This window comes from Vigna unguiculata, chromosome 8, assembly GCF_004118075.2.
Source record: "Vigna unguiculata cultivar IT97K-499-35 chromosome 8, ASM411807v1, whole genome shotgun sequence".
Classification (NCBI taxonomy): Eukaryota; Viridiplantae; Streptophyta; class Magnoliopsida; order Fabales; family Fabaceae; genus Vigna; species Vigna unguiculata.
Window position 1 is genome coordinate 17,535,951 of NC_040286.1, and position 12,534 is coordinate 17,548,484.

At 33.9% G+C, this 12,534-nt stretch overlaps 1 protein-coding gene across 1 annotated transcript; it reads right to left on the reverse strand.

The window, feature by feature from the left end:
* Window positions 1-597: 597 nt before the first annotated feature.
* LOC114194636 (L-arabinokinase-like) lies at window positions 598-12,127 on the reverse strand. Its single transcript, XM_028084984.1, has 29 exons — window positions 11,958-12,127; window positions 11,622-11,729; window positions 11,135-11,203; window positions 10,935-11,018; window positions 10,445-10,521; window positions 10,003-10,069; window positions 9,216-9,273; window positions 9,037-9,104; window positions 8,894-8,956; window positions 8,052-8,105; window positions 7,851-7,953; window positions 7,664-7,773; window positions 7,456-7,575; window positions 6,600-6,656; window positions 6,290-6,456; window positions 6,043-6,184; window positions 5,746-5,829; window positions 5,285-5,410; window positions 4,953-5,083; window positions 4,789-4,870; window positions 4,442-4,529; window positions 4,133-4,176; window positions 3,921-4,016; window positions 3,761-3,837; window positions 2,822-3,019; window positions 2,361-2,526; window positions 1,853-1,924; window positions 1,272-1,475; window positions 598-956 (listed from the first exon to the last, which is right to left on the reverse strand). The coding sequence occupies exons 1-29, from the start codon at window positions 12,063-12,065 to the stop codon at window positions 816-818; spliced, it is 2,964 nt and encodes a 987-aa protein (XP_027940785.1). The 5' UTR covers window positions 12,066-12,127; the 3' UTR covers window positions 598-815.
* Window positions 12,128-12,534: the final 407 nt, after the last annotated feature.

Below are 12,534 nucleotides of genomic sequence, written 5' to 3' on the forward strand. Positions count from 1 at the left end.
AAAATATCATTCACCAAATTGAATAAACAAATCTCCTTTCACCTTTTAGTAAGAGTTTAATAATATTCTCTCCAAGATATTAAAGACGTTGAAAATATTGGATAAATTAACACATGACTACCCTCTCGAGAACTCCTTATTTAATTTGGTTGAAATTCTGTCTCCATGATAATATGGTTGCAAATCCCAAGAACTAGAAATTTTCCAAGCAACTAGGGATGGATTGAATGTATGGCTGTAACCGTTAAGGAAAAGTCAGTCGTAAAAATTTAATGCAACAGAACAAATCTGGTGAACCGGCCTACAAACATAAGCCAATTGCTTCCTCACCTCATCAAATGTCTTTTCTCACCCCTCAAAAGCTTCCGGAAAATTAAGGATGTTTGACTTCTCTAAATAAAATTTTGGAATTGATTATTATGTTCCAAAAAGTAAATTCCAGAAATGTCCTTTTCATTTACACACATTTATTATCTCACTTATATTTTATCTAAAACTATTTTCGGAGAAACTTCCATATGGTTTATGTTAATTTCCATTTGGCTTCAAATAATTTTGATACGCGGGAATAGAAGGTAGTAAGCACCCAAACAAAAGTTCAAATAATGTTTTGTTCACTATTTATTCACAGTCTACATATTCTAACATGCCAGCAATTATGTTCCATCCTGGCCATATAAATTTTGGTAAAAATAATCACAAAAAAGAAACTGCAAATGTTAAATAATAAATTGAAATGGTTCAAAATGTAACCAAACTATACATATTAATTCCGTTAAGGTAAGAATTCCTAAGGTATAAGCCATGATCAACTTCTATTTTCCCCCGTGACTATCAGCCTTTTTTGGGGCAGTTCGACGGTGTATTTTCAGGTACCCAAATTTTCCAGCACCTGGTGATGAACCCTCAAAAATAAAAGGCATGTAACCAGTAGCTTTCTTGTATCTCTGTTGAACCTGCATCAAAATTCGTTGTAAGGTTCAGATTCTAGTTTTCATGATGTCTCACTAAGGCAAAGTTCTACAAAGAAAGAATCAGATGCTACCATGACAAATAAAAACAGCATTTACTATGAGAAAAAGTTAGTTTAAATATGCTTTTAGTTATAGTTTTAATTTAACTAAAACAATTGAAAGTTTGTTTGGATAAACAAACTTTATTCAAGTAGAATCTTAATCCTGAAAGCCTTAGTTACCTTCTATCCACAACAGATATTCAGTATTTCTTAGTTATGATATTGTATTAAATTAAATTCATAATGAAATGAATACCTCAAAAATGTGTTCACTGCTCTTGAGACAGTTTCTACCAATTACACAAACTGTTCCGCCTGAACCACCACCAGTTATCTTGGCTCCATATAAAGTTCCACCTTCAGATTTAGATTCAGCACTGTGCTGCAACTCTTGCACTAAATGTACGAGCCTATCTGTTCCATCAGAGCCAAGTCCACAAGCACTGTAGCTGTAGTGGCACTGCATAAGATAGTTAAAACTTGATTACTTTTTCCGATTTGTGGTTTGGTGTTCTTCTTCAATTCCAATGCCAAAGTTAATATTCAAAAAGAGGACAGGAAAATAATTTTCTATCAAACAAGTAATAAGTCTGTTAGTTGCATTTTAATCCAACAATTAACAGTAAATAATATAGACATTCAACTAACTCTTCTGATCTTCCTGTTATACAAAGAATGTTAAAAGGATGTGAATGATTTATTATGGACAAGACATTGTTCATAAGATGTAAAAAATTGAATTTAAAATACTAAAAATAGGGACCAAAGCCAATATTATCATGGATTCATCCAAAATTATTATCATAGTAAGTTGATCAACTGAAGCTGTGGATGTACCTGATATAACAGTTCTCCTAAGGATGCAAGCTGATAGGTTGAAGATGCAGATGATAGAAGTGCTTTGAAGGTCTGCACAAAATATGATGGATAATTAATTAAAATTCAAATAATTATAATAGGAAATAGGAAATATGATATATACTTGCTTCATGATAGCAGGTAAAAGTTACCACATTATGAAAAAAAAAAATGTTTTAAGAGTCAACGTCTCTTGTAGAATGTGGATTTGGTGTGACAAAGTATTCAAATGTACCATTCTATGATCTACATAATATAACAGTTATTTGCCAAATATAAATGACCGAGATATAGAACCTTATACACGGGCTTGACTACATAATTAACTTTCCAAAAAAAAAAATACAAAGACAAATTTTCTGAAGTATAAAATTACGACAGGAGAGTTTACTGAGACTTGTATATAATAATTGGGCAAAAGAATGCAACAACTAGAACTAATCATCAGTTACTTGTAACCAATTTAATGCTTTAATGAAGTCCTAACCTTGACTCGGAAGTTTTCATAGATTGGATGCGTTGTGGGAGCTTTAACTACGTAAGTACGCTTGTGATCAATAATAGTGACAGCATCATTATGATTTTCATGTTGCTCTAAAAATGTCTCACCAACAATGGACTGTGGAAGAGACTTAGAATAAAGAGCCTCAAATCTGCAAACAAAAATGAATAATACTTAACGTCCAAAATTGTAAGGATTAGTACTGGTATCTAAAAGAGAAAGTTGATGAAGAAATTGGAAAGGTCAATACAATGTTTAAGCATAATAATGATCCAATTAACAAGATAATGAGACCATTTTATAATACTCCTCGAAGCCATTGCATAAGCAATCATAGGGTGATTATTGGTAAGTATCGTAGTAGTTCTATATGCAGAATTAATTTATCTGACATAATAATCCACTCATGATAACCTTTTTTATGGAAAGGAGAAAAAGGGATTTACCTATGAGGTGGCAAATTACATAAATAATCTAAGGAGGCTTCTTGTTTAAGCAGTTCTAGATCATCTTGTTCCACTTCATCATAGTTCAACCCATTAGCAGCACAACTGTTGGACAATTCCTCAGAAGCCTTGGCCTTTATCATCTTCATACCCATAAAGGTGCCAATTCTAACAGAACCATAGTCTGCACCTCCAACGCTGAAATAGACAACACTTACGATAGTTCATGAACATGTCCAAGATAGAATAAGGACTGAAACAGGATATTCTTGTTTAAGCATAGAACTATCCAAAAAGTTTATGCAGTTAAGTTAAGGCTCATAAATTGTTCTTGTATATCAAAAGGGCATACCTTCATGAAAGTTACAATTACTAAAATCATGAAAACAGACCAAAGATAAAACCCTAGCATGTCTTACAAGTTAAGCACAAACTTTTCTTATACACACATACTACAAGTTCAAAATATTCAACAAAAATATGTAAAAGATCGAAAAGCTTTACAAACACATAATAGAGCCAAATTGTACATGAACATTGGAGAAAGTCCATTTTGAAATGATGTTGGCAGTTCATGCAGAATCCCAGAAACAGATATAAATGGATAATTTTGAACAGAAGGATAAGGAAGTAAGCGAGAAAACTAAGGCTTTTGTTTCTGCTGCTCTGTCAAAGAAACTCTCTCTCTCTCTCTCTCTCTTGTTGTATAATGGATGCGAGTTAAGTACCAATGGTTCCATCCAAGTAGAAACTATATCTATAACCCTCACTATTGTTGCACCACAGGTGAGTGGCAGTTAAAATATCTTGCCATCATTTTTCCTTATATTTCCCCAAAAGACAACCAAAATTCTTGTTTTATTAACACAACCAAAACTGATGTTCACAGCAGAAAAACCTGAATACAGTAAATCTGGCAAATAATGATAGATCACCAACCTGTGTCTTATTCCAGAATCAATTCCCCAGAAACGGATTTGGCTGGGAATGTCAACAAGACCAATAATCTCCGCAGGCTACAACAATAAAGAGCAGTACCATGATATAGTTTCTAAAGAATAAGAAAATATGCTTTTAGATAGCTTGTAATGATGCACACCTGGCAAACCATAGCAAGAAGTTTGTTGGCTTCACCACATGCTGAAGCCATCTGGTCCATGACTCCGCAAGGAGCTCCTACAATGTGGTTTTCCACCTGATGAAAATTGTAAGAGATCAATTGAAATTACATCTAGAGGACAATGCATGCCAAAGATAAAAGATAAAATCATAGGAAATCAACGTAGATCAGAGTAATGCATAAAGTCCAACCTTCTGGCAGAGTATGGCCAGTTCCCTTGGGCTGATATTTAACCCTGAGTTACACAAACAGAGAAATTAATTTACCCACATGACAAAAATTGGACCTACTTAGGCATTCAGTAAACACCAAAATGGTATCAAGATCATAAAAAAGAGAAGCTTCTCTTTTCGATAGAAGAGAATGAACCATAGATAAAAGAGATCTCCTTTGAAGAAGATTAATTTTACTCAATGTGAAGAAGCAATAAAATGACCAAAATTAATGAAAGAGTTAACACTTTAGTGGTTGAAAATTTAACATAACTGAAGCATAATTACCATGAGCAGCTGCAATAGCAGACATACTAGCAACCTCCACCGAGGCAGAAGAGGATACACCTTTCCCTTCTGGAACTGCAGATGAAACCTACATATTTGTTTACAATGTCTACATATTAGAATATAAAAAATATGGAGATAGAGTAAGTGGAACAATTATAGGCCAGGACAATTGTTTCAACATTGCACTAAAGGAGGAAAGGTACTCCCATCTAGAACTGAGTTGAATGTGAAAATCAGTGGCAATGATGTTATCAACACCCATGGGGAATTTTATAAGCATTCAGTATGAGTTTATTGTTTGTGAAAGAGAAGTATCAGTAACACAGGTGGAGAACAGGAGGTACCAGCATGCTTATACTATCTTCAAATCGAACACCCAATTCAGTCATTAACACCAAAATCGCACCTGCTACATATGCTGCCCACCTGTGATAGTTATTATATTAGTCTGATGGAATGCCAGACATGCCTTATTCATATAATAAAATCATGCATAAGTGTTACCCACTTTTGGGAAGGATCTTGGGCAAAGTATTTCTTTGCTTTCTCATATGTGATTGGTTTGCCTTCTTCCATAAAATCAGACAAATCCATGTCAAATGTTGGGCCTCGATTGCTCAATTCTGATCCAAATGATACCTGACATGATCCAGATTCATTTAGAACACACAATAAGAAAGTCTTATTATAGCAAAAACTGCAAGGAAAGATATCCAGCTAATGTTTGTATTTTATAATCAACATTATTCACTCCTCAAGCTTCATTGTTACACAAACTCCAATCAAGTTGTCAATGTTAACTCATAGTATATAGAAATTTCCAAATGTTCTCCAACATACGATTTGCAAGACAGCGGTAGGATTTCCCCCTTTGTCATTCTGCCGAGCTTCAGCATGTTTCCATAGCCTATGTTTACTTGGATGGATTCTTTGCAAAGCGACATGGCAGGCTTCCTTAATTGGCATCTACAGAAAAGTGAAAGAAAGAGAATAAAAAGGCCTTAGTGAGTAGTAGTTTTTATGAATAACTTTGTCATCTCTGTAACATTTTCAGACTAAACCAATGGTATAGAAATGTGACAACCAATGTTTAGCACTGTACATCTCAGTTTTACTAGTAGTGTTATGCACTACAGTAGTAGTAGTTGGGCATGTAATACGGTAGTAGATATTCATCGTGATAAACAATAGAACTTCATGTCTACAATAATGTATTATCATAAATGTTAAAGTATGTGAAAAAGTTAAACAGTTGAAACTATATGTAATAAACACTATAGCCCTTAGGAGATTGATTCAACCTGCAGGACAAGACTTCCAGAATAGTCAGCAATACCACCCATAACATCTAATCTTCCAGGAGCTCTCGTAACAAAAATGTCCTCCTGTCACCAGTATAAAACAGTGTCAAAAGTTAAAGAACAAAGAGCAGAAGGTCTTCGAATTTAATAGATAATGAAATGTATTGCCACAGTAATGTTGTCATAATAGTAATGCGATTTCATCAGTATTTCAATCATTAAAAGAATTGCTTGTATCCACTGAGAACTCTTAGGCTAAAAGAAAATTTTGATTGACCACATAAAAATGATTAACACCTGCCAGTTGAAGAGACTGGCCGCAGCCTTGCGCTCCCGCCTTTTGTGGTTCTCCTCTAATTCAGATAGGCTATGTAAGAATGCTTTAGTATCCGGAAGTCCTTGAACATCTCCATGAAGAATGTCAAAGTTTCCAAAGTCCCTGAAGAAACAATACAAGGAAAGAAAAAGGAGACAGTTATATTATTACTTATTAGGAAACAACCAACAAGATTATATCCCCCTGAAAAAGTGAGGTGATACCCACAGGCTCAATGCTAAGCTTCCATCATGCACAGGGGAAGCTGGTGTTGAGGGCCCAAGTTGGTCTTCAGCAGTTGTATACCATTCTGGGATTGTAATATCTCGGCCAGAGGCCCTTTGAAGTTGATACCCAAGAACTATGGCATCACGCAACCTTCTAGCACCGCTAAGCTGGATATTATAAAGTCAAAATTGAAATGAAGATTCAAAAATTTTATCACTTTCACAACATTTTCATGAAAGCAAAGTTGGCCAAGGCTGGCAAAGTTTAACAAAAGCCAACAACGAAAAAGTTATATCCAGAAGCTGTTTACCTTATCTGATGCATAATTTTTTCCCAAAGCTGTCTCCTGCAGGATGCGTGCTGCCACCTACATTTACAAATGTTTTATAAAAATTAATCACTTCTCTTGGAATGATTAAAACCATCAATGCTGACATAGATATACATGATCAATGTGGGGAAAGGAGCAACCCTAGAAAAATTTAAGCATCTGGACACGAATTGGTAGATGATTACAACCCAATAAAAAGATAAACATTTTAATGTTTCAGTCAAATTACAAAAACAGATCCCAATGTAGAAACATCTACCCCGAGCAGTAAAATTATTGGCAATGACAATGCTAGGTTAAATATTACCTGTCTTATTGTTGTATATGACTCATCAGATAAATTCAGAATAGTGATAGTTTAAAAGATTTTTAACTCAAAATTCTAGTGTAGGTTGTTACAAAGGAGGGCCAAAGAATTAGCTTTATAGGTTACACTACAACTGGGTCCTTCAGGACAAAAAAGCGCATTGTTAAGCCCATTTAGGTTCCGATTGTCTTTGTATCTCCATTGCAAACTTTCTTTGCTCACACAGGTCTTTTAACTTTTCAAAAACTAATGTTACTGTGTTTTTCGGTTTAAACAGTTTCAATTCATTATTCAAACAGACACTTTGTGGTCATGAGGTAACAAATAAGGAAGGTTAGAAATTTCTATCATTCCTAAAATAATAATTTCGACAAATTAACTTGATTTTTATACACTCTATTTCTTCAACATGAGTCCATACCCTTCTCCTTCATTCCACACAAACCCTTCATAGTAGAAAGAAAATTTTACGGGTAGCATAAATATAAAGTTTTTGAAGAGTTGATTACTAAAAGAAATAGATAGTACCTCGCCACCATTAATGCCTCCTTCGTAGCTGGGTTTCAAACTTAATGCTCGTTCAAGATAAGGTCTCCAATGACCAGTCAGTAAATCCCTTCTAATCATTTCAACACCACATTGATAATGCTAAGAAACAAAGATAATTTCTAGTAAGGCACTCAAAACAAATAACATTGAAGAAAAAAATAACTAGCAGAGAAAGTCAATAGAATACCTCAAGCATATTTCTCAAAAATGGTTCCTCATTGAAATAATCTCTTCGTACAAAGACAAAAGGACACTTGTAGGCCAAGGCCTCACTAACTGTGCCGTATCCAATTTTCCCTATAATAACAAACAGAAATTAGAAACTCTTTTATCTAATCCATTTTTAGTTCCAACTGTATGCATTTTATACTGACCAAGCATACAGTCAGATGCTGCAATAATGTCAGGTGTATATGCATCTTGAGCAAGTTTTATAAACTTAGGTGGAAGGTCATCACTTTTAGAAGCACCACAAACCTGGATCGTAGAAGTAAGGCATAACAATAATACACAAGTACAATAAATGAACATTTTAAATGAGACAATGATACATAGCAGACTGGCTAAAGAAGTACCAGGCACAACCAGCCAGGCGGTAAGAATTCCTCCTTTAGCTTCAATCCTGATGGCTGGAGACAAGACATAATAGAGGAAAAAGTAAGATGAAAATTCAGCGACTCTGTTTCAAATAATTAGTAGAGTTCCATGCCCCAAAATCCAGAAAAGTGTAAAATTTACAAGTACGTGGTCAACAGATGACCAAAGATCAATAACAAATCAAATCAGTACTGACAATAAAATATACTGCAAAATATCTTTACAGGAACTGTAGACTTTATTAGTGCCAGAAATGTTAATTAGAACAACAGATGAATATATGCCCTGCTGATTTTAAAGAATACAAAGGAGTACCCACAGTTATATCAAGAACATTATTAACTTCATGAGGCAATAATCAACGGATATATGATAACTGAAATAAATGATAGAGTGATAGATAATACTATTATACAGGTACTTTAATTCAGTTGATCCTAATAAGTTATTAGTAGAGTTAGCTCTCGGCAAAGTATTAAAGATTGTATGTGTAACAGCAGATTTATTATAATCATGAGATTTTAATTGAAACTTCTGTTTTATGTCAAAAGATGGTCATAAGGGAAGATAATTTCAGAAAAACTGAATGAGTGACATCAGGAATAAGGGCATCACACTGTTTTGCATTTGACACTTAAGTGGGATAATTAAAGCGTCCAACACAAAACAAAAACATACCATTACAACAGCATCCCACAATTCAAGTACATTAACAACATAATAGCATGAAAGTCAAAGAGACACAGATAGCAAACAATTATTACAACCCATACCAAGAAAAAATCAAGGTTTGGTACTTAAAAGTGGAGCTCTAGATTACCTGCCCACCGAAGTTGAGAATAACTAGCTTCACATCATCCGTTACTCCAAGTTCCTTCCTCACCTTCAACAAGAAAGATCACAAGCTCAGAATAAGAGATAAATCATCTTTTCATAAGATTCATATTGGTTTGTAAGGTATACCTCTTTTGCAGATTTGTGCAACCTCCTCACAACGAGAGGGACATCAAAAATATCCCGAAAAGCAGGCACTGCAAAAATTGGAGATGCCAAATTCTATTTAATCATTATCATCACCACATCTAAGTGGATATTAAATTAATATTGGTTATTGGCATGAAATTATATAAAAATTGACTTACTTGGGCAATATCCTGGGAGGCGAATAAGGAACTCGCAATGTGAATAGTCTTCCGCAATCTGCAACAGGATATATTTGACTACACTTATTTATCATGTTTCAAGCACAAAGCATAACAAGTGAAAAAACAAAACTAGGAGCATAATTTTCCATTTAAAAGTTTTACTTCCATTCAGCCTATTCTTATGCTTCATGGTTATTGTTGGAAACAAACTAGGCCATATCTGTAGCCACTGCAGGGTATCTTAACAATTACGACACTAGCATTACAAACTAAGAACATAGATGACATCCAAATAAGTCCACTTTCTATGATAGTATCAAAGCCTGGCCTAATGAGATTTCTTAGATCTATCATACCATCCATTATTGGGCCTCTATCTAACAATCCACAAATATCTACTCTCACATTCAAAATGTTCAGGAATGAGAGGACGTGTTGGAACATCAACTAAAGATATGGCCAAATTATAATCTATAGATGCGTGCAAACCTCATATTACAAACTACTTTGAGAGGTTAGATTAAGCTTAAAGTCCACTTTCTAAGAAATTTTAACAAATATTTGTGAATTCTTTCATGACTCTTCTTCAACCTTGATAGCTGAGAAACATTAAAGTATTTTGTAAAATTACATATTTGTCACAAGTTTTATACAAGTGACTAAATGCTGAGCAAAAAAATTCCAAATTTTTGTACAAATAAGAGAATCCGCAACTTCTGACATTTCTTTCAACAAACAAAGTTATGAAACAAGATAACTTGCTATATGGAGAAGATTTTATAACCTCCCAAACTATTGAACGATGATTTAGTCCAGCAGCCATGACATACTCTGCATAGATGAAGTCCCAACTGAAATCACAAAGACATGGAACGAGACTAAATATGGGCTCTGAACAAAAACAATCACTCTTGGACATACATGTACATTTAAAGTTTCAATTGATACAGCAAGACTACTTAAGGCAATAAAGTAGAAAGTATATGCATATCCACATACGCAACATAAAATTGATCTATGACATGCATTTGGAATAATGAAAATACCCTAAACTGAGATGAAAGGATACATAAAATTCATGAAAATATATTTGTCAGCTAAATTTTCTGACATCATAAGCAAAAAGCCCATGTCCTTCCTACATATAATGGTCCTCCCTCAACAAATTACTGTAAGAAACAAAAGAAAAAGGACATTAAAGGAAAATGGAGGTCTGCATAAGATACCTGAAATTGGTCACACAAACAGAGCGAATGCCAGCATCTGCTGCTGCTCGACATGCAACTGGGACAACATCTGAGACCTGCTTTCTCGTGTTAGCTTTACAAGGATCCATCAAGTATATAATATAGAAATTCTATTTTTGTGGAGGAAAAATAATGTTCTTTTTGAAAACATTTGTTAAATATTTAAAGTATTTTGGATAAACTTTTGGGGAGAAAAATGCAGAATCTGAAAATAATCAGATCTTAGATTTTTTTCAAACAAGCAAACAAACCCAAAAAACCTGTTTTTTTCATAATTATAATCAAATGCAAAATTACTTCTGCTACATAAAATCTTTATCAAAAAATCAACTTTTCACCCACCCTTATAAATTACCTTTTACAGAAGTCCAAACTAATGTGTTTGAAGTTATTCTAAGCATTATGAATTAGTTATCAGTTTCCCTTTCACTTTTGTTTCCAATAAAAATGGGAAGGACATATAATGTACCACTAAGTCAGCTTTGATAGAGTTCAGCCACTCAGATTCTTGAGCCAAGATTTGTGCACGGGGCTTCACTGCTGTTTCAGAATACTAACATAACCACAAACAAGCAAGGGATAATAAGCAACAGAAATAAACAACATTAAGACATCTACCTCAAAACACAACAACTATAAACAATCCAAAAGGCAATGGCATTGTCATACCTTAGCCAAAGAGGCAAGGCGATCAACCGTCAATGCATCTGCCTGAACAGCTCCACAGTCCAAAAGCACCTATTTTACACAGATGGATAAACAAACATGAACGTATAAGCAGTCTCTTCAAAGCAATGTACTTGTATACACAATGAAAATTCTCACAAACAGTTCGATCTGATCCGGGTTCCTATCTATTGCAATTGGGATCATCATGACACTAAAATCAACTCCACCGAAGAACATTAACAACCCTTAAACAACATGTTTTTTTTATAGCACAGAACTCCCCTTTTTCATCAAAATCATGAAGCTTCCACAAGCAACAAGGATAGACTACGATCCACAGGTTACACATATGCGTTTAGACATTATTTCTTCTTTAACAATCATATCAATTGTTAACTAGATTATGAACACTGCCTTTTGGATAGCATTACAAAGAGACTTTAAAGATAAAAGAAATAGACAAATAAGCAAAAAAATTCAAACTCACTTTGCGAATGAACAAGCGAGGAGACTGTATTTCAGTGGTGAAAACGAAATCAGGAGCACCAGTGACGACGTGCACATCATGCCCCGCATGAATCAAATGCCGCACCACCTAGCATACAATTCGAATAAAAAAAAAACCTCCCATCATAACAAAACCAAAAAGAAAAAAGAAATACCCCCACAAAACAGACACAGAAAAATTCAAACTCTTTTTCATTTTGTACGAGATGATCAAGGACAAAACTAAAAACCCAGAAACAAAAAACAATTTTTAAGAATGAGAGATAAAGCACCCATTTAATTGGAAAAACAAAGGTGGCTTGGTATAGACAGAGACCTCAGTGACTCGAGTGGCATGGCCAAAACCATGACCAGTGACATAATACGCAAATACTAGGTGCTTTGTGGAAGCTGAGACTCCATCACTCTCTTGCTCGATCCTCATTTTGCAGTGATTCAACTTCTTTCAAAGTCTCCCACAAGAGAATGATAGTACTGTATGTTTCAGATGATAAATTGGTGCTTTTATATATTATCCACGAAGAAAGAATGAATGAATGATAATTAATTAATTAATTAGTTAAACATGTATTAATCACTTCTTTCTGTTATTATTATTTATTTATATTTACTATTTTCAATTTTGTTACTTTCCATAAGATATATCATCAATTTTGTTAATTTTAAAAATGTAGTGTTATTATATTTTACCTAAACTAGAAAGGTTGATTTAAAAAATGTAAACCTTGTTGTGATTAACTATACAAACTGTTATTATATATTTTATTTATATATTAGTTATAAATTAATTACATTATTCACAAATTAAAATGGTTAATATTTGTTTGCTAATTATTTTAATAAATAGAAAAGAATAACATATTAAAGCTTTAAAAGGCAATATAGTTAGTTAA